The sequence below is a fragment of the Lagopus muta genome, chromosome 22, assembly GCF_023343835.1.
Source record: "Lagopus muta isolate bLagMut1 chromosome 22, bLagMut1 primary, whole genome shotgun sequence".
Taxonomy (NCBI): Eukaryota; Metazoa; Chordata; class Aves; order Galliformes; family Phasianidae; genus Lagopus; species Lagopus muta.
In genome coordinates this window covers 1,745,967-1,769,908 of record NC_064454.1, presented here as the reverse complement: position 1 = coordinate 1,769,908, position 23,942 = coordinate 1,745,967, and the positions used below count along the sequence as shown (strand labels likewise).

At 50.9% G+C, this 23,942-nt stretch overlaps 1 protein-coding gene across 4 annotated transcripts in view; it reads left to right on the top strand.

Annotated features, from left to right (window-relative positions):
- The first annotated feature begins 10,209 nt into the window (after window positions 1-10,209).
- The window catches only part of LOC125703586 (uncharacterized), a 71,286-nt gene continuing 57,553 nt past the window's right edge, over window positions 10,210-23,942 (top strand). For 3 of the 4 annotated variants that reach the window (XM_048968255.1, XM_048968254.1, XM_048968252.1), the window contains exon 1: window positions 10,216-10,268. In XM_048968255.1, coding sequence (XP_048824212.1) covers window positions 10,254-10,268 — 15 coding nt within the window. In that variant the 5' untranslated portion in view covers window positions 10,216-10,253. Of the gene's footprint in view, window positions 10,274-23,942 lie in introns of all 4 variants that reach the window. The other variant, XR_007380898.1, reaches the window with a different exon arrangement.

The window sequence follows — 23,942 nt, the reverse complement described above, 5'->3', positions numbered from 1 at the left end:
GGATGGCACCTGGCTTCCCAGATGGAGGTGGGGTGCATTGTGGCCACAGGCAGTGGGAGTCAGAACCCATCTGGAGACCTTCCCTTCCAGCCAGACCCTGGAAGAAGGGAATCAGGATGCTGTGATTTGCCATCTTCTAGATTTAAATGTAAAATTCAGGTTTGGGCACTTCTGGCTTTCTTGAAATAAATTAATACCATTTTCCTGGCTGCCATCCACTTCAGGTAATTATATTCTTCCTCCCTTAATGCCACTCCAGCCCCTGTCTCCACCAGATATGCTGTACTCTAATTCCTTTCTGGAGTGTGCTCATTGCATTTTGGTTTCTTTCTTTGTGCACAGAGGGCTAGGCAGCCTGAGCTGCTCAAATAGTGGAATAGTTGAGAGAAGCAGCTTTGGACATTTGGCATTGCCTGGTGCTGTTCCAGAGCCTCTCCCCTAACACGTGAGCCTGCTGAGTTGGGAAGCTGGATGGCAGAAATGATTCCTCTCCTGTTTAACAGCAGAAAGCTGCTACAAACTCGCTTCTTTTTGCTTGGAGTCCTGGGGGTGATGCAGGTGACAATGGGGGGAAGCCAGAACTCTTTCATGGTTCTTCTAGCATCCTGTGCTGACAGATCTTTGAAGTTGTGCAGTCTGGAGTGTGTCCTTATGTACGTATAGGTGGGGAAGAGACCTCCTGCCATGAAGGGCAGTGCTGGCAGCGTGCTAATGGGGATGTGCCCTGAGTTTCCTGCTGTCTTGTCTTGATCTGTGTTCTGTATCCAGCCCAGAGCAGCTCTGCTTCCTGAGCAGTACTGCAAGCTGGTTTCAAGTGCCTCATTTCCCTCTTGGAGTGCAGCTTGCTCTTCTCCCTGTTAGTGGCTCCTTTTGCCTTTATATCTCCCTGAAATGATGCATTGAGGTTGGATTTTGTTTTCCCCTTCACTAAGTATTTAAAGTTGCCCTTTTTCTTCCCCCTTCCACAGAGGCTTTCTCCCACTCCTGGCCTTCCTGAGTGGCTGAAAAGGTTGCTGCAGCATTGCTGAAAGGTTACTTGAGGAGAGCATCCCCCAATGCTCCTGCTTCCTTCCTGTTCCCAGGGCTCCTCCACAGCCCTGGAGACAAGGGGGGCTCGAGGGCCATCCTGGCAGAGGGACAGCAGGGGTGAGGATCAAAGACCACAAACCACTGTTTAAAATATATAACACCCACCGCTCCTCTGGAGCGCTGCATCTGGCAGAGCCTCATTAACCTTCTGTTTCCCCCTCCTACTCCTTTGCCCCTGAAAATCAACAAAGACAAACATAACAAGTTGCCTTGATTGAAGGAGGGTGAAGTGTGTGTGTGCTTAGTGTGAAAAAGCACAAGGGAAGCCATGGGCTGAAGCCTTTTTTCCATGCAGGCCACTTCACTTTTATTGCGCTGGAAGATGGAGCTCTTTGAGTCGCGATGCTCTTTATAGCTGAGCTCTTTAACTTTCTCCTTTCCTCCCCTTGCAGCCTCCATTCTCCTCTTGTTCGGCTCCTTCCGCTCTGCTCCTTTCTTTTTTGTCCTGTGAGAACGAGTCTTTTAATCCCCTTGTACTGCAGATTAAAGCTATTACAGCCTCCCCAGCCTGACATTTTCTCAGCGCAGCTCACAGCCAGGTCTTTATGAGCATTCTGTCTGTCTGCTGCTGCCTTTCTTCTCAGTGCTCTAAACCTCCATCCCTGACCTTTCCCTGCAGAAGGAAGGGCTGTGGTGTGCAATCCCGTGTCTGCAGAGTGGTCTCAGCAGGGCTCAGGCTGTGGGAAATGAAAACCCGTGGAAATTAATGAGTAGATAAGGAGAGAAAGAGAAAATGATGGGAATTAAGAAACAGAACCGAAGCAGAATTCAGCACGTTTGGAAACAAGTTGCAGAGCTTGGGTCTGAGTTGTGCAGTTGGCCATGTTGTTACAGAGAGGCAAACCATGAGCTTGGGGCTGCTTTTAGCAACAGTGGGGTTACCTGAAACCTGAGGTGCAGTCCCACTGCACGCCTTGTGTTGGAATAATGGCTGCTGGCACCTGCAAGGGCACTGAGCTCCTGCTTGGTGTTCAGTGTGTGAGCTTTCAGGGGCAGGGATTGTGTAGTACTTGTCAGTTGTTTCAGGAGGGATGCGGCTCATCAGCCCTGGGGCTGTTACAGAACCATGGGGCTGTGGCACTGAGAGATGTGGGCACGGCAGGGTGGGGATCTGGGAGGTTCTTCCAACCTGAGTGATTCTGTGTTAGGAGAAGGAACGGAGAAGGTGGGCTGATGGCTCCTTCTCTCGGGTCTCTTGTGCTATCTAAGCAAGAGAGGACAGAAGAACAACTTTCAGGCTTTACTTGCATTCGTGTCTGTGGGTTATTTCACATCCCCTTCAAAAGGGAGATCAGTTTGTTTCTCTTAGTAAGCAACTTGAGGGCTCAGCCTTCGTGCCCAAGGCTGGAAGGTGTTGAAGGGGCTGATTCAGCACCTCCTGGCTTTGCTAAAGCAGACAGAGCGCACAGCATCTGTGCTTCCCATTGCATACGGGGGCTCCTGGGGCTGGCAGCAAAATTGCTTTCTGAGTGAGAATAAAAGAAGTGCAACTGTCCCCTTTTTGGGAACTGGTTTCGGGGCAGAAGTTCCCCCAGCAGTGCAGTGTGCCCTAATGAAATGGAAGCAGGAGCTGCCCCTGGAGGGGCCCTACGTGTGAACCGCTGCCATGTCGAATCCACACCAATCTCTCCTCCAGGAGCCCCTGCCCTGTAATTACTGCTTTTCTCTTTGTGTGGGCCACCCCCCCTGTTTTCCCCTCCCCCCCCATGCACCCCATAAGAGGATATTTGTAATGAAAATCGCTCGGCAGAAGCAGAGAACAAAAGCAGAGGTAAGAGGTGCTGGGCTCCCACCTCCGGCAGTGGGGTGGGCACGGGGGCCAGGAGCTGCTTATTAACCTTAATCTGCAGAAAGAGGCCAGAGCTGCGGTGTGCACGGTTTCATAGCTACAGCAGCTCTCTCCCAAGCGTGCAGCCTTATGAAGGGAAGATCTCCCAGCAACGCTCCCGGCCGGGGCTCTAATGCGTTTTGCACCGTGCCATCTAATCTGGGTTGGAAACCTCACCGGGATCCGGCCCCAGGATGGCAGATCCCAGCCACGGCCGGGCTCGTAAGCACATATCCAGCTCCAACCTTCTGGTTGCTGGGGTGAAAGGGCCTCTTCATCTCCACAGGGAGAGGCAGATGAATCCCAGGCTCTAACAAGGACCTGCTTTCCCTCCCCCCCTCCCCATCTCTGGCTCAAGGGCTCTTTATTATGTCTTTTAATTCTCAGCTGCGAGTAGGAGGGAGCAATAAGACCAGAGAAATGGGGGGCAGAAAGCCCCTCGCAGTGGGGAAAGGCCTCAGCTGCTGGTGTGTGAAATGGGATGGCAGTGGGGGGATTAGAGATGTCAGCTCGTGGGAAGCAGTGGATATTTAATAGCTTTGCTCACTGACTGTGAGGCGGTGATGGGCCCAAGGGAACATGACATGGGATGGAGAGAAAGGCACAAGAGCTGAGCTTGTATCTCTTAACATCAAATTGTGGGCCTGGTGGCTCATCTTTTCCATATCTGGTTGGCATGGGATGTTCCCAGCACAGTGAACCATGCAGGGCTTCTTCCCAAATGGGAGCCATTGCCTGGGCCGTGTCCTCCTCCTGATGGATGCAACTTGTTCATGGCAAGCACAGGCACTGGGCATGCTGCTGGATGGTCCAGTGTGTTGGGTGTTAGGAGAAGTTTCTGCTCTAAAACAGCAATGCTGCACTGCCCAGCTGCACAGTGAGTGGTGGGGTCACCATCCCTAGGGGCGTTCCAGAGCCATGGGGATGTGGCACTGAGGAACATGGTGGGGTGGGAGCAGAGATCTGAGAGGCCTTTTCCAGCTTTAATGATTCTATGATTCTGTATCCTGTGTTTTGCTCACGTTTTACATCCACTAAGGGAGCCAAGTCCTTTTGAAGCGTTAGCACTCCGTGCTCTCAGCTCTGATTCTATCTTCTGCACGCAGGATTCTTTGCGCAAAGAGCGCGTGCTCCTGCGCCCATCAACATTTTTGTGTGATTACACCAACAAAAATTGCTGGAATGCTCCCTCTTCTCCAGAACACGTGTTGCACACTGTGCACTGCATTTCTCACCCGGCTCACCTCTCTGCCCCTCATGGAAAAGGGTTGTTCAGAGTGGTTCTGGCGGGATGGAGGTCGCTTCTCGTTGCTTCCTTTGTAACAAGTGATGAAGACCAAGCGACCCGAGCCTTCCCATCGTGATTGATTGGTAAAGAGCCTTCCCAGCACTGCACTTCATCACTGCATCAAAAGGCAATGTGCCCTTAATGAACCCGCTCTGCTCTGGGCTCCGTCAAGCTGTGTTAAGCTTTTGTTTTGCTTTTGTCCGGGCAAGTGAATTCTAATAAACTAGCACATGGCTGTTGTTTCCAGCACAAAGCACATACACACCCTTGCATGTTTAGAGAGTTTTCTCCCAGATGCACGTGCGTGTTGAAAGCAGCGCCAGTGGGCTCTGTGACCCCCCCAGTCCCTTTAGGCAAGCACTAGGGACTGGGCAGCAGTGCTGCATGGGCAACAGGATGGATGGGCAAGCAGGATGCAGGGCTGCCCATCACTTGGCTCTCCTGTCCCCAGGAAAGCAGCATCCTGGGTATAAATAGGCACCATGCATTGGGATCTTTTTTAAGGGCAGTTCCTGGCCCAAAATGTTCCTCTGTCAAAAATAAGCTGTCCCACCCCTTTCAGCAAGGTTCACCTGAAGCCCAAAAGCTGCATTAGAACACTGTGTATTCAAGTGCATCTCACATCAAGGGCTTGAAAACAAACACCAGCGATACCTCTTTTCAATCGCATTCCTTTCCGCGACAGGCCGATGATTTCCAAGCCAAGAATGTCACTAACCTCTCATATTTCTCCTGGTCATTTTTGTCCTGAAATTGGAACGCAGCCACAGGCAAAACGGGGCTGAACGCCCTCGTGTCACAGATCCAGATTTAAGAGACGTTATCTCATCGGCAGCCAACAACAAGGCTGGCACGCCGTCAGGCGCGATGTTCCCTGGGAAGCTCAGCACCATGAGGGCTGCTGGGGGCAAACAGCTCGGTGTGAGCCGGTCCAAGGGCTCTGAGGTCCTCCTGGTGGCCTCGGCCAAATACCCCTAAACATGCTGTGCTATTGGAGATGGAGGGTGCTTGGCTGGGAGTGAAGAACTGGGATTGTAGGGAGACTGGGGACACAGCATCCAGGCATAAGACGAGTGTGGCTGAGCAGGGCTGCCTACGTTGCCTTCCTTGGGCAACAAGTTTGCTGCACTTGTTCTATGGATGGTGTTGTCCTTAAGCAACTGTTCAACTTTTCTGCTTGGCAGCAGCTGTGTTTAGCCTGGAGAGTGGCTCGAGCCCTGGCAGATAAGACAGCACTGAGATGTTTTGCAATCTCTCAGCCCTCTGGATTGTTGTCGGGAAAAACCTCAGAAGGACCCCGTGTCATCAGTGTGAATTTAGGAAGCGGTTGCAGGAGAAAGATTGTTTGTGGGGAAAAAAAACAGACAAACAGGAACAAATTGCCCTCAGCTCTGCAAAATTAGTGCTTAGGGGTTCCAGCACTGCAGCAGCAGAATGCAGAAGGACCGCAACCTTTGCGATGGTTTTTGGTAATATATTTAGTGAAACCAGGTGTGAGCGCCTGCTGGGCTCCTGCCATGCCCAGGAGCGGCTCCCCCAGAACGCAGCCGAGATTCAGGCAGGGTTGTGCTTACCCTGCATCCCCATCCTCATCTCCGGGCTGCTGTAGGAGCCGCAAGAGGGAGCTGCGGGCTTTGCCTGCATCTCCCCCGGCGCTGCAGAGGCGCACGGTGGTGCTGTTGTCTCAGCCATGGCAGAACCTCCAAGGGCTGAGGGGGCACAGCCTGTGGGATAGGGGACGAGGAGACCCACCGAGCTGGAGCCGGGTGTGGGGTAGGACTCAGCTCTCACGATGTGGTGCCTCTCCCAAATCCGAACCCATTTCCAGCCCTGCTTCAGGTCCCTTCCAACCCAAGTCGCGCTAACTCATGGTGGATATCCTCAGGGAGAGGAAAGTGGGTGGGGGTGTCCCCATCCCAGGGGAACACTGCTGAGCCAGGTGGCAGGGAAGGGCTGGCTCACACAGAAAGCTCCAGCCTGCGTTTGGAGAAAACTTTCCCATGGAAGATCCCCTGACACTGCTGCGTTCCCACCAAGAGCTTTGATTTCAGTGTATCGGCATTTTCCGATGAGAAACCAGCTCATAGGAAAATTCCCAACGAGCAAAGAGAAACTCCCCAGCGTATCAGGAGGGATGCTGTCGGGGGAAGAAACATAACACCAGCAGGGTCGTGTGTTTAGAGGCTCTGGGTAAAGCCAGATAAAGCACGGAAACCACAGAGTCCTGCAACGGAGCTGCACTGGCTTTGCTCTGTGCCTGCTTTCCCAGGACTTCTCTCCTGGTATTTCTGTCACCAGGATGCTGGTGCTCTGTGTGCAGGCAGAGGGTGCAGTGTGCATGCAGAGCAGAGGCACGGCAGATGGACCTGTTAGGGGTGTGGATGTAATGGGTGTGCAAACTGAAGCCCCAGTGGCTTGCCTTTCCTTGGATGGGGCATGAGCTAGGAGAGGAACAAGGTGATGTGAGAACCCAGCATTTAGCTCATGTTGCTTCTTGTCTTTCTTATGGCCACTGATTAACCTCAGGTCCTCACAGCGGGACATATCCACTCCAGTGGAGTTAATGAGGCTGCAAGGAGTGGGATGAGAGGGACAAGCACTTCCTCTCTCTGCGCTGGACCTCACACACATGTTATCCTCAGTGGAATAGAAGCAGTCAAGCAGGAGGCTTGAAACCACAATTAAGGTTATTTAATCCACCTCTCTCTGCCCAGGGGCTCCTCTTCCTGCACCGAGCGAAATGCTACGGTCACACATCAGCTTCAGGAGGGTTGCACAGGAGCTTCTGCAGGACTTTGCCCAGCTGGCTTTAAGATGACCCTTTGGAGAGAGCTGTCAGTGACCTCGTAGGACAACACAGCTCATCCCTCAGGTCCTGTGGTGGAGAGCATCCCTGCCTGGCACAGCAGGCCGCCCACCAGGCCCCCAGGACCCTCACCCCATGCCTTCCCAGTGGCTGTCTCTGTGCAGCAGTTTGCGAGTCCCTCTGCGAGGCCTGCACTTCTCAGATGTTATGTCTGGAAGTTGGCTCTGTTTTTTTGGCTTGGGGGCCCAGGGTCTGAAAGCAGAGAGGCTTTTATGGGAACCCAAGTCCCCTTTTGACACAACTTCCTTGTGCTTAAATTTCAGGTTGAGTTACAGGCTTGAACATTTTCTGGTTGGATATCTTTCATTGTCAAAGGGGATTAGGCCAGTGATTATTTACGTGCACCTCTATTACACAGAGCCTGTTTCTTTTCTTTCTTTTTTTCCCACATCGTTCTGCGTAATGCATAAACGGTCCCATAGGTGGGGGGAAGAGAGTGAATGAGGCTCCTGCAATGCAAGGTCCAACATCCCTGAGCTGGGAGATGCCTCAGGGCTGCTTTGGTGTCTGCAGGGAGAGCATCGCCATCCCGCAGTGTGTTGGGTTGGTGTGTGGCACGAAGGGCCGTGGTTTGCTCTGGGGTGGCTCCTTTGGAGCTTTGGCTCCTCCACAAGAAGTGGGGATATTTTTCAGGACCCAACATGCGTGCGTTTTAAAAGAGATTTTTGATAGAAGTCCCATTTACTCCTTTATTTGGCTTGGGAGGCTGCAGTTGGAACAGATTTCTTTACATATCCTTGAGTGTTATTTGATTAAGGTTATGACTGCTAATAAACACTCAGACTCTATTCCCCTTCCCCACCACTTGCAGCTCAGGACAGCAATGCAAGGCCTGAGGTGCTGATTCTGCTCCCCTTCCATCAGCACATCGGTGTGCTGCTCACTCCAGGGAAAATCATTCTGATTTATTCCAGCTTTATAAAGTAAGAGAAAATAGGAATGGGAGGAGTGCCAGGAGTGATTCTGGCACGATAACCAGTTTATTTCCCTTTCCTTCCCTGTGCCATTTACAATCACAAGTTCTTCTATCAAACAGCTACGAGCAGAGCAGACGTTGCCCAGGAGTCAGAAGAACTGAGGCTGCAGGATGGAACTGACACAAACAAAACCCTGTTTAGGGGGTGCTTAGGGGGGTTTTTAGGGGGCGGGTGAGGGAAGCAGGTTCTGCTTGCGAAGGGAGAAGGCAGGAAGAAAGCAGGGAGCCCAGAGGACTCTACCTGCCACCTGGAAAATGCGTGTGCTCCCTGTTCACACCAGGCATTGCTGCCCTCAGTTCCCTGGAGGCCTTCGTGCCTTTTTCCTGGACGTCAAGCACAGTCTCTCCTCAACAGTCATAATAAGTCTTACGCGGTGCAGCACACTAATGAAAAGCTGTGTGGGCTAGTTCCTAATTACAACCATCAGTTAAACTGTCAGAGGGAGCTCCCAGCCTCAGTTGTTGCATTATTAGACTTTGGGCCTTGATGAGCTGCAATCAAGCATGAAAGCATGACCAGGGCAGAGCCAGGGAGGTCTCTGCTCTCCACCGAATGGTGGCAGCTGAGAGCCAAAGGAGGACAGAGCCCCATGGGCACACCCTGCCCCTTTCCGTGCACCTATGCTTGCTGACTTTGTCAGGCTTCAGCCTTTCGAAGAGACCGTCCTGTAACTGGTGATGCCCCATCCCTGCAGGCACCCAGAGTCAGGGGATGAGGCTCTAAGCTCCTGATGGAGCTGTGTGTATCCCTGTGCATCGCAGGGAGTTGGACCAGGTGGCCTTTAAGGTCTCTTCCAACTCAAATCCTTCTATGAACTCAGCCCTTTCACCGTAGGCTTCCTGCCTTTGCACATGCAACTGTAGACATCCCATTTCAATACACGTTACCCAGGGAGGAATCTGGATTTGAAGTGCCCCACAGGATGATGTTTGGGGACTCTTCCTCCACTCAGTGGTCCCTTTAAATTTCACACTGGACCCAGTGGAGAAGAGGCGTGCAGATGGCAGGGCTTAACGACAACAGCACCGGTTTATTTGAACTAGTCTTTATGGAAAGACGTGTTTGTTTTCTCAGACCACACATTATTAACTAATCTCTTGACTTTGTTTTTATAGTCGCATTGTGAGCAACTTCCTACTTCTCACCCCCTTCATCCATCAAAAAGTCTTTGGCTTGTAAGTAAGGCGTCCCACACCAGGGATGGATTTCCATCCCTTTCTGTTCCCTTCTCTAACAGAAAGAAGCCCTCCTTCCAGCCAGAGCATCGTCCTGGAATGTCCTCAGATCTTTGGAAATGATCATCTCTGAATTCCATCTTAGGGAATTCAGACTGAGCAGTCTCATTTTTGCTGTTGGCACTGCAGTGCTGCGCAAGAGCCATTGGCAAAGCTCAAACGTTGCTGTGGCGAGGAAGGGACAGGATTTGGGGCTGCAGCTTCTTCTCACTGGGTTTCACCTGCGACTTTCACAGAGAATTGCCTCTGATCACTCCCAGCCTTCCCCTGACAAACAGAAATCTGAAAAGAAACAGCCTGTTCAGGAGGGATCTCAGGGGTCGGGGGGCTCTGCTGCATAGACCCACACAGCTGTTAATCACCAGAATATCTCTGACTCCCAGCAGCTGTCTGCTGTTTATCTGAGCCGGGATATCCACTGGCTGAGCCTGCAGAGAGCAGGCTGTGCAGCCAAACCAAACACAAATGGAAGACAGATAATTTGCACACGATGGTGTGCACGTGTGTTTGGTGCACGCACACACAGGCTTTGCCCACGTCCTGCTGCTGTGGCTGGGAAGCACAGAAATACAAAGCTTGCCGAGTCTTGCAGAACCAGTGGCTCAAATTGCATCTAGAAGAGCTCTCCAGGACACCTGTGGGGCTCATAGAGTAACCTGTCCCACCTGGAGAAGAGTAATCATCTGTCCTTGCAGGGCTGTGAGGGCTGGGGAGCTGATATAAGTCAGGCTGAGCTGAGGCTGGCTGCTTTTTGGTGGAGTGGTTGGGCAAGGCAGTGTTCTGGGTATGTTTGGTATTGGTGGGAGGTTTAGGGGTGACAAAGGAAGGCAAAGCCTTGAGGAGCAGTAGGGAGGTGGTGAGCATGTTATGTCTGGGTCTTTTGGAAGGCTTACAGCTTTTTTCCTTCTGTTCCAGGTTCCTTCTGTCAGATCATCTTGAGCATCAGGCAGCAGTGCTGGCTGGACCTCGGATGCTGTTTGCTTGGGTAAGGTAAGGCTTGGTTGAACTTGTTGGTTGGTGGGAATAGACCTGGGTTTCTGTTAATGTAGCTGTTGTCCAGGCCAGCACTAGGCTGGCTTACTGAATTGTGAATTGTGGTGCTTCCAATTGGCTTTTATTTACCTCTTGGTTGGCTATTCTTAAGTCTTCCTTTTGGAAGACTTTGGCTTACCATCATCTGAGGCTCCAAGGGGCCATGGGCACTGTGAAAGCAATAGGAGCTGCTGCTCTGAGGCTGAAACCTTGCTGCTCCTTACTCTGCTTCCTCCAGTGGCAGTTGCCAGGACAAGCTGCAGTGCTGGCTGCTGCAGGCTGTGCTCTTTGCTAGGTGGGAAGCTGGAGGATGGCGCTGAGCTGTGCTTTGGGCTGTGCAATGAGTGAGGGCTGTGCATTATCTATCCCCTGTTCACCTCTCGCTCTCTGAGTACAGTGAGTGCTTTGCATGGAAATTGTGTAACAAAGGCCAGAATGTCTTCCAAAGCAGTTAGGCTTTCTTGGCTGTGAATGCCCAGCTTTCCTCTAGCTCTGACTCTGCTATTTATCAATTAGCTTGCTCCAGATCCTGGGAACAGCTACAGCTGTCCTTCAGCCTACAGCACCCACTTCCTTCTGCCTTACCTCATCCTGCAATCGCTGTCCCACAGGGCACAGCCTGTCCATCTGTCCTCCCTTCTGTGCACACATCAAAGCCTCAGAGGATGAAGGAATGGAAGAAAAAGAAACTGGTTGCCCAAAAGCAGTGTTTGGGCAGAGATAGGCTTGTGCTATCCCACCTGGTGGCAGCAAGCTTGTTGTTCTGTGGGAAGAGGTGGTACAGGGAAACGAGGGCAGCAGGCTGTCAGGATGCTTCTGCTGGAGACTTGGCAAGGAACAGCAATTTCAGAAGAGGTTGGAGAAGCTCCTGCTCTCACTATTGAGGGCAGAGCCTTTGCTGTAGGTGAGAGATCAACTTGTCCAAAGGGAGAGAGCGGCTTTCTGGAAGGCAGAGGACAGGAAGGGAGGAGTTCATCTGGACCAGAGTCCTGACTAGCTAACAGTCAGCTGTTCCTTCATGTGCTGAGAGGATGTGGGAGCCCGTGGGCTTGCTGAAACGCGTGCAATCAGTGCTGCTTCTGAAGAGTCAAGAGTCCCCTGCACAGCAGAGGTGAAGCCCTGTTCCTTTCCCTTGTGCTTAGCCCACATCCAGGAGAGGCAGAACTCTGGGGATGGCTGCACAACAGAGTGGGGGCACTGCCCTGCAGGGAGTAAAGCTGGGGAGGGTTTGTGCTGGAGGAACTCTGTACAGAAACACCAATGTGCGTTAGGGAGATGAAGGTGCATGCAGCTCCAGAGGCATCCTGGTGACAGGCACATCCTAGAACTGTTATCTTGGTTGGTTCATTTTTTTCTTGCAACCTTATTTCCAACTTTGTAACAGGGAGCATAACCTCTAGCTCTGCTTCATCAGATGTGCCTGCAGCAAAGCTAAATAGAGCCGACAGATCAGGGCTCTGCTGTTCCTCTGGAGCTAGTGCAGCACAGAGGAGGTGTGGAGGCATGTTGTGGGGGTGCTGATTTTTAGGGTGCATCTGAGCATCCCAGAGGCAGAGACTCACCTAAAACCTTGAGGGAAATTCCCAGAGCTCTGTGCTGTGGCTGGTATCCCACGTGAGCAGGAGGTGCAGAGGAGGAGCAGCCATGCTGTGCCTCCCAGATGCTGTGCCAGCCAGCGAACAGGGAAAGTGGGACAATAGCATGATCGCCTGGGAGTGGCTTCAAATTGAAATGGGCTGCAGGGCCCCATGCTGCCCTGCCACAGAGGGGCTGCAGGGCCTGCCTTGAGGGCTGTGGAGCAGCAGTAAGGTGATACACTGAGAAAAAATTGTTCTTAACTGCCTGAGTGCTGCTGCTCTTTCTCAGCTTCCCACGCAGTCCTGTCACCAGCAGCAGCTGCCATGGCATTCTGAGCCCCATCTCAGTCCCATGTGCAGAGACAGAGCTCTGCTCCTGCCTTGCTGGGGTCAGCTGTGTCCCCAGCACTGCTGTCCTCTTGGGGACAGCAAGCCACAGTTGGTTTGACTGCCAAAGCTGCTATCAGTGGGGTTCCTGGGCATATTTGCCTTTCCAAACCCTGTCTGTCTTGCCAAGCTATTGAGATTGTGCTGTTCCTGATGTCTGTGTTTGGTGAGCAGCTCCATCCCCTCAGCATCCCTGTGCTGATGCTTGGTGTCACTTGAGGACGGCTGGGAGCCCACTCTGCAAGTCACCATGGGGAAACAATATGTTTCCACAAACATAAGCATGGGCATCACTGCCTTCTTTGTGCTCTCATTTAAACAAAAATGGTTCCTGTGGAGTTTCAGGGGGCACTAAGTGGCTGTAGCCAAACAGGGTTTTTTTGTTTGTTATCCATAGAGAAGGCTCTGGGTTTGATTTGAGCTTGCAGGTTAAGAGCTTGGCAACTCTTGGAAGCAGAGACTGCATAAAATGTAAATGCTTACAAGGCCCTGCAGGCTCCCAGCTCACACCGAGCAGCACTGGGGTGTCAGCAGGGCTCTGCAGCAGCTGAGGGCTTCACACTGCAGCCTGCTGGCCCCGCGCCCAGCCGGGATCCAGGTCACTTCCATCGACCTGAGCTGTGTTCTAAACAATCACCTAGGTGTGAAAAAATCCACTGCCTGCTCCCTGGGCTCTGCACTCCCCACCCATTGTAGTTTTTTAACTGTTCCTAATGAGCTGTCATTTTGGCCAGGGCTGGCTTGGTGACTTGAGGATCGCTGTAACAATGAGACCACAGTGGGCAGGCAGAGGGGACGGAGTTGAGGGGCTTGCTGCAGTTCTATGTTTTTTTTTTCCCCTGCTCGCTCTCTGCTGCAGTTGTTTTGAGTGGTGCAGTGATTTCTCACAGCTGGCCCTGCTATCATCCTGCTCATGTTGCTCTGTGCTGAGGCGAGGAGTGAGCTGGGGGGACTTGGCAGCCAGGCAGCTGTCCCGGAGCCTGAGCCATGAATGAGCTCAGAGGGGGAAGGAGAGAGGTTTGGATGGGAGAAAACTCTATTTGTTGGGTTTTTTTTTTTTTTAAGTGAGAGGCTGACAGTGCTGACTGGATCCAGGCACAGCACGAGCAGGTGCTGTGTGTGCTTTGCCCATCCACAGTTCTCCCTTGGCTGTGTGGATGCACAGACCCTCCTGCAGCCATAGGCAGCTCTGAGCATCTGCCTTATGTCACCCCATTGCTCAGCTCTGGGCACAGCTTGTGCCCACCCCTGGAACTTGCATGCAGTTCTTTCAATGCACTGCAGTGCTGAGCTGTGGCAGCTCTTGGTTCTTTCTCCTCTGATGCCCCACACTGAGGTTTTTAAGCATTATTTCCAGACCCCCAGTTCTGAGCTACAACCTGCTGACAGTCTGCCTTGCATCTCATGCTGCAGATCCTAAATAAGAGCTGCATCTGGAGGTGTTTCTCTTGACTGATATCCATAGCACCTCTTGGAGCATCCTCCTCTTCTCTGTCCCTTGGTATCAGCTTTTATAACATCTCAAGCTGAGTGCTTTGTAGTATTATGAGGATATTTTTCTGCCATGAACAGGATGGGGGTGAGGTGTTCAGCCCCCGTGCCACACTGCTGTCCTTGGACAAATCCCTCAAGCTGAAACAGTTTGCAGGGTGTGTGTTCACAGTTGGCTTCAAGTAATACAGATTGAGGCAAGTTTTGACACTGTAATAAGGACACAATTCCTGCCTTGCAGAGCCTAAAAAGCATGATAATGTATTCCTGGTACTCTGCAAGCATGGAAACACCCACCAAAATGGGGTTTGCAAAATGAAACCTACCAGGCTGCTACTTTGGAGCTGGTGTGGTGTGAACTGAGGGCAAGCCACAGAAAGGTGGTGGATTCTCCCCAGGTGCAGAGTCTGGCACAGCACCACAGGCTGCTGCTTTGCAACGACTCATCCTGAAATAGGTTGCTGTCTCTGTTACCCTGGGCACGTCAGCTCCAAGGCTTTCCTGGAGGGTACTGCAAGTTTCATTTTAAACGCAGTCACCTTGGGATTCTTTGGAGATGTTGATGATGTGTTGCAGGATGATCTCCAGCACACGGTGTGTGAATGGTAGAATGGGCTGAAACCAGAACTCCTGTGAGACTGAGCATGCTGTGAGCTCTAATGCTCGTGAAAATGAGGGGCTGTTATTCTTTCCTCTAGATGTGGGCTGCGTCAGCGTGTCTTCCATACATCTCTGCTGTTTTCCTAGCAAGCCTTGGTTTCTCTGCTCCCTCGTACAAGCTATTTGTAACACCGTAGTCCTCTGCAGACATGAGTTTGCCTGGTCTGCTGCCTTCTTCTCCATTGGCATCCGGAAAGCTGCCAGCTTTGCCCTGTGCATTGCACCCCACTGGGTGTTCCCATGGCAGCCTTGCTTTTGGGGGGGGCACTGGCTGTAAGGGCCAGGCCTGATGCCTTGGTACTGGGTGTGGAAGTGGTTGGGTTTGGGCTGCTCCAGGCATGTTTTCAGGGCTGCTCCATCCTTTGGGAACACAAGCAAACAGCAAAGTGGGTCAGTGGCAGACACAGAGCCATGGCAGCAATCAGCCACATGCTGCCCTGCTAACAAACAACCTTTTATACCTTAATAGTTATTGCAGATGCCAGATCCCTGCTCGTGTCCTTCCAGGCATCTGCTTGGGCAAATGCTGTGCTGTGGTGGGGAGCAGGCCAGGAACCAGCTCCAGTGCTGGAGAGCTTGCCAATAGTTGTGTGCAAATACTTCTCCTGGGATTGTTGAGATGCCAGTGCCCTGGTGCTCTTCTGACTGTGCTACCAAAAGCAGCTCCAGCCACGAGGCTTTGTGCTGCACCTGTTTGCTGCTCCCTGCTCTGGGGGTGGGATGCTGTTATGGGTGTGCACTGATAGTCTGAATTCTTGAACACCGTGCAGTGGAGTGGTGGTGAGGGCTGTGCTTAAGTTGATGCAGATGGGTGCAAATGGGGTTGCTGGATGAGCCTGCAGTGTTTACTAAAGCAGGGCCAGATGTATGTTCTCTTCTTGGTTGCAGCTGTAAACACTGTAAATGTCTTCAGTTGTCTGGCATGCACAGAAGTGCACATCACTCCTGCTAAGGTAAAATAGGAATAGGAGTTGTAACTGTGACATTGAACTTTGAACAGGGCTTTGGCTCCGTCACAGCTTTCATCTGCAGCAGAGAGGAGGTAGCTTGGGCTCCTTCCCCTAACAACAAGCCCTGCTTTGAGGTGTGCGGCGAAGGGGTGCTAAAAGCTGAGCTCCCTGCGAGTTATTTCCTTTGAGCTCTTGATTACACTGCAGCACATGTTGTATGTTCCAGGATGGATGATGTCCCATCCATTTCTTCTGAATACCTCATGGATCTCAGTAACAGCTGTGAGCAATTTATTTTTGGGTATAATCAGTTAATGTTTTGGTGAAGTGCTTTGAAGATGTACAGCATCCTCAAATGTGAGTATCGTTTCATTGTTCCTATTTAACATCTCTCTGTAGCTGAACTACTGTCAGACATCCTCACTTAATAACCTATTTGGTGTCTGGATCTTCTCTGTAAAGGCAGATTTTTGGCCAAGGGGTTGGTGGAATGACATAACAGAGCTCTCAGCGATGTAGTACCTGTCATGGAAGCCTCTCAGCATGCTTTGAGGCACCGGTTAACTCTCACCAGTTGGTCGGGCAGTCTGGCCATCCATCTCTGGGCAGATGGGGAGGAAAAGTGACCCCTGAGGACCCCTGGCAGAAGGGAGTCTCCTGCTCCTTGTAATGGATCTGGCGAACACAGCCTTCACTGTGCCTGCTCTGTGCCAAGAGGTGTGCAGCTGGGCTTTGCTGCCATGCAGGAGTTTGTGCATTGAGAAGGATGGGGAGCAGAGACTTAGAAAACATACAGGGTAGATGGGAAAGCAAGTGGCTTCTGAAGCCATGCAAGTTTGGAGGAAGCCTCCTGCAGCCTGGGGATGGCTTGTTGCCTTGGATTTTCTTGTGATATCATTTGGAGAATAGGCATTGATTGTGCCAGAGTGCTGGCAGACCTTCGTAGAGAGCTGCTGCTTAGGCTGCTGGATAGAACAAGTGATCCCAAGGGCTGCCCATGGGTGTAAGTCATCACCCTCCTGGGCTCTATCACCTGGCTGTGCTGTCCAAGCTGGTCCCCAGCTGGGGGCACAGGAGCTTTCCCCTTCCCTGGCTGTTCCAACTGACTGCTGTCAGTTCCCCCACTTTTCATTAGGAAGAAAAGAGAAGCTTAAATTGAGGAGCTGCTATTGGTGGATGGAGCTGTGGGACTCCAGCGGGTGGTCAATCACTCTCAGACATCAGCATCTTGTCTGGAGGACTGGGAAAGCAGCTCTTCCCCCATGTGCATCCCCCAGCCCGCTCCAGAGACAGCATTCAGCATGAAACCAAGAAATGAACTGGCGCTGCTATTCTGACAGATAAAGAGCAACCCTTCATAAAGGACCTCTGTGTTTTTCTTCCTGCCAAGAATCATTTAAGCAGTGGTCATTAGTGACTTATCTTTCCTCAAACACAAGTGAAAGCTGACGTCTCTGTGAGAGGCTGCATCAGTCAGTGTGCTGTGGTGGAGAGCAGCTGTCCATAGCTCCAGCTGTTTGCACCGTGCCTGCGTGCATCCCCTCCCTGGGCCACATGCTGGGACACAGTATTTGCAGCTCACTCTCAGGCTCATGTACTACTTGGGGTGACTGACAGTCCAAACAATGCAAGCAGGGAAAATTCCTCCTGCTTACTCATAGCTTTTGTCCCTGGGGCTGCAGGAGCTTTGTCAAAGCCCTGCTCCTTGCAGTGAGAGCTCAGCCTGATAACCAAACAGCCATCAGCTGCGGTGAGAGCTGCCCTCAGCAGCTGCCTGCAGGCCTGGGAATTGGGATATCCTGAGAGAGATGGAGTTTGTGATCGCTGGCACCACGTTTATCTTCCTAAGATGCTCATTGAGACAAGGTTATCTCCATCTTAAAGGTAGAGAATAAAGAGGCTGTTGGCTCTTAGTCTCCATGTGCTCTGTGTCTCCTGCTGTGCTCCACTGGGATCTCATAACTGCTCTTAAGTGCCCTTCTCCCTTCACTTGGCTATGTGCAGGGGATTGGAGCTGGCTCAACATGGCTGTAATGGTGATCCCAAAAGTTCTGATGTTGGGAAGGGAATACAAACCAGGGATTTCAGACCCTGGCTCTTTATAAGAGGAGATGGAGAAGCCAGGCAGGGTTAAATCTACAGGTTGGCCAATGGAGGATTTTCAAGTTCCTTATCTGTGCCAGGCATTATTTCTGCTCCTGAAGGTCTATGGCCTGGAGTTCGGGACTCCAGCAAACCATCCCACAGCCTGCCTGCAGCTTTAAAGGCCAGTTTATGGCCATTGAAGCCAAACTTGAAACCTATCTCCTTTCTGAACTTTCCTTGCTTGTTCAAATACTGGGAGGGAAGCCAGCTCTGGAAATGAAGTCACTTCTGAAGATGGCTGCTCTCCCCACAAGGAGGCTCTGAAAATTCCCATTGTAATTAAGTGTTGTTTTTTTTTTTTTTTTTCTCTCAAAAAACATCTTATGGACTTGGCCCTTGAATTGGTCCCTCCCAGCTGTCCTCAAATTAAAAGGGAAAAAGAAAAGACACTGGCACTGCAAGGCCTTTTTTTATGACAGATTTTATTGCGTAGGATTCAGCGCATTGACAGGCTATAAAAGTTTATTGAAAACAGATACAGCTGTCAATGGGCTGACCAGTGCCCGGGCTGGGCTGCTCTGCGGGCTGCTGGTGGAGGGATGCTGGTTTCTGTGGTTTCCTGCACTGTGTCACTGCTGCTTGAGAAGGGGCTGGAGGGGGAATGCCCACCATGAGCCACCAGCATGAACACAGCTGTGTCACTGGATGCAGTGTGGTGTGGGATGATGAGGTTTGGGGTGGCTCTTGTGGGGCTGAGTTGTACTGACAGCTGTGTCTTCCCCTTATTAATATCCCTGTCAGTGCAAGGCTGGCCTCCAGCACTGCTTCAGCATCCTGGATGACGTGAGGAAGTTTAAGCCCTCGCGCTTCCTTAGGACATGAAAGCAGTCAGTGGTGTGCTGAGACCTCACAGTGAGCTTCTGAGCGTGTAGCCACAGCAAAATGCCATCTGAATCCCCTACCCAGCCTGTCCTGTTCCAATGTAAGTGTCCCCAGGGAAGAACCGTGCTGTGTTAGTTCTTGAATTGTCCCATTGTAGAAAAGGGAGGGAAGAGAACACTGAGTCTGCTCCGGTAGCAGCCCAGCTCTGCCAGGTTCCTGTGGCAACTGGGAAGATGCCACTGGTTCCTGAGATGAGTGGCCCTGACTTGAGCCGTGCTTCTTGGAGACAGCTGAGGTTCTTTTGTGACTAGTGGGAGCTTCATAGGCCTGCAGCAGGGCTGTGACTTGTGCCCAGCATCTCCTGGGGCTCTTCTGAACTTGGAAGGGAGCTTCTACTATGAAAATTATGCCCTTTCTGGGGAATGGTGGTTCTTTGTCAGAGTTGCAATTGACTGTTATTGGTGTGCAGTGCCTTTCCTAAGGCAGGACAAAGAGCATCACAGTTTCATCTACAAAACGTACCCACGGCCATGCAATGGCCAGATGCCCGTGCACCTTGCTGGGATGTGTGAGGCTGTTGCTGTGGAACGTGGCTGAGGTGATTCAGCAAACTGAAGGTTGCCCTCTTACTTCTTGCCTTCTTGCTTCCACAAACAGCGTGGTACAGCTTTGGTCTCAGTGTGACTCAGAGGGAAGGGAGGTCAGAAGGTGCCCCCCAAAGGCGGTGCTGGCTGTGCAGTTTGTTCTGGCAGCAGTCACTGCTGCTGCTTGGGGCTGTTGTACCTTGCTGTGAACAAGGACAAAGAGCTGGCTTGCTTTCACACCGCTGTCCCCGCTAAGAATGCGGCTCCGTGTCGAAGTGCTGCAGCCAGGTTTGGCAGCGCTGCAGGCAGAGCCCTGACAGCAGAGAGCCGAGTGCCAGAACTGCTGCATTCACAGATCAGTGAACTTCAACAACTGAGTCATTTCAGAGACCCCTAGCAAAAAGGCACCACATCCAGACTCCGGACCCCTCACCTCGTTGGCCCGTGCCAATTTGGATGTGCTGTCAGAAACCATTTGCTTGCATTAGGTAAGAACCCTGTTTTTGTATCCACAACAGTGCTGGATCAAGGTTGCCGCGTGTCATTTCATCACTCTGGCAAATGACAAGCTCGGGGCTTGGAGTGTGGAACCTTATTTTTAATAAAGGAAAAATCTTTGCACTTTTATTCTGCATCTGTCAGCGATCTCACTTGGCTGAGCCCTGGAGGAGTTCATCTGGCCCTCGTGTTAAGGAAAACCAACAAATTAGTACAGATGTTTTTCTGAGAGCTACGGGGATCAGGGATCAGTGATTTAATACTGCCTGATATTTGATAGGGGACGCCCAGGGAATATGTGCTGGAAACCAGGAAGTAATATTACATGAAATCAAAATATAAATATGTTCCTAAAGGTTTAGGTAATTTTTTGCAATTTCCCCTTGTATGGTCTTAAATGAGGTCTCTCCCTCTCCTCCTGTTCTTAATGCACTTGTTCGTGTAGGAGGTTTCTTCCTCTTGAGCTGGAGTTGGAAGCCATGGAGTAAAATGAAGGCTTGCTGTGTGTGTTCGTGGGCTTTAGGTCAGCTGAGGAGCACTGCAAAGGGAAAGCAAAAATACAAAGGGTCTTCTGGAGTAAAGAATGAAGGGAAAAATCAAGAGACGAGGGAGGAAGCAGCCATGGTGGTGTAAGGCTGCCTTTAGGGAGCACTGTGACTTTGGGGTGCCTCATTCATTGCCCCCTCGCTGCTGTTCTTTCCAGCCTTGAGAACTTAAAGGAGTGAAGCGAACACAGGGACTCACTGAATGAATCCTGAGACCAAAAACGGCCCTGATTTGGCTCTCCAGAGTGTTTTGTAGTCTTCTGGTTGACATGGCCTAATGTATCCTGTTTGCTGCTCTCAACTGGATAACATGAGTAACACCAGCAGAGGGAGGTGACCTCCAAGTACTTCTGAGATGGACTCAGCTTTGATTTTTGTATTCAATCAGGTGTGTAAGGTGTGAATGTAGAAGGACAAGCCATGTGCCACCATTTTCAAGTTCAAGCTGATGTGGCTGAGCAGACCTGTAATGAATGTGAGAGACATCTGCACGTCTTGGTGGTTTTGACTTGACATTTAGAAGCTCAGGATGTGTCATGATGGTGAATCTTTGCCTGCCACATCTCCACCGTGGGCTCTGCATATTGCTCAATGCTTGGGTTTACTGATACCTAAGCAGCTCACAGCAAGAGAATTTATTCACACCCTCCAAAAACCACAAGATATGGAAAGTCGGTGTTATTCTTGACTCTCAAAAACATAACAGTAACAAAGATGAAGTCATAGAGGCTTGACAATGACTGTCGAGGGGATTTTTGAAATGGTTCACAGCCCCTCTGTCCGTCCATCCCTGTGATGCCCAGGGCAGCCCAGCTGTTTGGCAGAGCAGCGATGTCCCCCCATGTGCATTGCTGTGTGCTGATGGGTTCAGGGTGAAGAATGTCTTCCCACCGGTGCACCTGGAGCTGGCAGGGGCTTGGATGCAGGCATAAATCAAAAGGAAGATGACAGGGATTGAAGGTTTTTGGCTGCGGTGCTGAAGACCTGGCATTTTCGTGGAGATCACACCAGGGCTGACCTCAGGCAGGGCGGCAGTGCTGCTGGTGATGAAGTGCATCCTCTGTGTAATACTGGACCCAAAAGCATGATGCAGTTTGGCTCTTCATCCCCCATTTCTTCATCCCGGAAGATGACACGGACAGCAACTTCCAGCTGCTTCAGTATGTTTCCCCACATTTCCCTCCTTGCCCTTGGACGAGGGCCCAAGGACTTCACAATGCATGGTGCATTTAGTGGTCCCTTACCAGCAGGATGTTGCTTAGCTCTGGCTCTCTCTGCCGTTTCTGACTCAGAGGTACATCCCTTGGCGCATACCTGGAAGCATTGCTGGTAGCTGTGCTTAAGATTACAGATTTGGCCTCAGCAAAGCGAAGGTTTTGTAAATGCCACGTAGATCTTGCACTGAATGCAACTAATTAGAAGCCAGTGCACTCCTCAGCTGTGGAAACATTGAACCAAGGAAATCCATAGCAGGGAGTGACAATGTTCTGCACTTAACACCTGGGAAATTCCAGTGATTGCTGCTCCTTTCCCTTCGCTCATTGATTGTGGCTTTCCAAAGAACACAGTGACTCAAGGATGGCTTCCCCACCTTGCCTCGCTGTTTCCTGGCTTTGTATGGTGGTTCCTGCAACTCTTCTGGTAGCCTTTCTGTGAGGAGAGGAAGGCAGAGATTTTTGTAAGGCCTCTGATGGCTTTAAACTGTACAAACTTTGTTACTCCTTTTACGTTCAGGCTGTGAGCTTAAGGAACATATTCAACTCCAAAAAAATTTCTCAATGTAGTGACAAATCTGCTTCCTATAAACCCAAGCTGTTGGCATTTGCTGTTACCCTCCTTTAATGCTTTATTAATGAAGTTCTTTTACAGCTGTTCCATTATTTCACCTGGGATAAGAATTGGGGTCACAGGTGGATAATTATGCGGGTCATCCTGTTTCTATCCTCTTAAAACTCTGGCACAACATAAGCTTTCTTTCAATCCTCAGTGTTCCAAAGACTTATTAAAAGTCAACATTAACGATCCAGAGCACTCCTTGGCCAGGCCTCTTTTAAATCTCAGCTACAAGTTCTCTGGGCTTGCTGATTTCCAAATACCTCATTTACTAGCTGTGGCCTAACATCCCCTGTAGTTACTGTTGAATCAGAAGCTGTTCCATCATCACGTGGTGCAAATCAATCGCATGGCTTTCCCTCGGACACTGGATGGCTGTGAGTATTGTTACAATACCTATGGTAACCCCACTTCTGCTCACCTGGTCCCAGTTGTACTCATTTCACTGAGCCAGAGCTGCTGTTGGGAGTTTTGATCTGCTCCGTGTGTCCATCCCAAAGGCAGTGATACCTCTGTGGGTCAACCCATGGGAGGGAGACGGTCCTTGGAGGGATGCTCCCTAACGCATGAGGGTGAGAAGGGGAATGAAGGAGCAGAGACTTAGCAGTAAGTCATCAACAGCAGAATAGAGGTGGGTACAAGTCATCTTTTAGCCACAGCCACATGGCTGTGAAGGGCTTTGGGTGACTGGTGGAAGATCTGGCATCTCGCCTCTGATTAAAAGCTTGAAATGTGCTGGGAGGACTTGTCAAAGTGAAGTGCAGAACATCATCAGCCATAGAAGGGAGTGGGAATGAGTGACACAATGGTGCAGTGTGGGCAGTTGGCTCTCTTGTGATGGTAAAACCTGTGAATCCTGAATGGAATGCAAGGTGGGATGTGCAGCAGTTCTGACAGTGCCTGCCTGGCTGGACTGGTGAGCAGGTTGAGCGCTCCATACGTTTGTTAGGTGACTGCTTATAGGCAAGCATCATCCTGGGAAAGTATAGAAGCATCTGGATCACTTCTGTGGCTGCTGCTTGTGCTTTGATTTATTTCTGAGTTCTGAGTCACACTGGAGTGTTGGATCCTATGTGGCAAACCTTTTTCTGGTAGGCAGAAAGCAGCTGCATAGAAGGAGCTCAAGAAGAGCTTGGCATGGCTTCCAGGCTCCCCTGATGATGGTTCTCTGTTTAAAATAGCCTCAGTGCCAGCTGCTTGTGTGCTATTGCTAGTGGACCTGGAGGCACGATCATAATGCAGCAGGTGACTGTGTGAGCCTGGGGATAAGATAAGCCCAGAGCCTCCATGCATGTACCTGTGGGTTTCACAGGTGCAAAGCTGGAGATCCGGGGGAAGTTGCACACAGTCCAATGGAGATAAAACCCTCTGTGTGACCATCTTGCAAATAAGCATGTGGCAGCACAGACATGCAGGCTGCCCCATGACCTATGCTGCTTACAATGGCTCCAGAAACCCTGTGACGTTCCTTGCTTGAATTATGTGGTTGTTTCCCCAATATTTACTTATATAACTATTTGCTGTGACATAGAACAAGCAAATGTCAAGGAATAAAGGCTATTGCTCATGATTTATTCCCAACCGGTTAATTTAATTGCCTTTCTGATTGAGTAATAGGATATGAGGATAAGGAAGAATAAATTTGTGTGTCTTTGACTTGGAGGTTGTTGACACTGCATCGTGGACCTTTCTTTAAGTGGGTAAGCGTGGTCTATAGGCTGCTGCTCGATGTAAGCAGGAGAAAAACAGACGTGGAATGGTTGTTAACGGTTCACTGCCAGAACAGAAAGCTTTATGGAGTGAGATTTTGCCAGGCCTGAAAAAAAAAAAACCCAAAAAACTACTCAAACCCAAAGTGTTTCATAATCCCAGAGGTTCTGGGTAATGGAGGAGGGAACAAGCACGTGTGTCAGCACTGCCAGGCAGGGAGGTGCTGGGAGCCTGCTGGAGGATGAGCTGGGTTGGAAGCCAGTGTGGTGGAACACCCTCCCTGCTGGCTGGGGAGCAGGATTTGTTGTGGGTGAGGCTTGCACGTAAATCACCAGGTGCATAAATAGAGAAGGAAGGATGACTGGGCAGCTCACAGCTCCGCCTGGGAGGGTTTGGGGTTGGCTTAGGCTGGCTGCATGCAATCT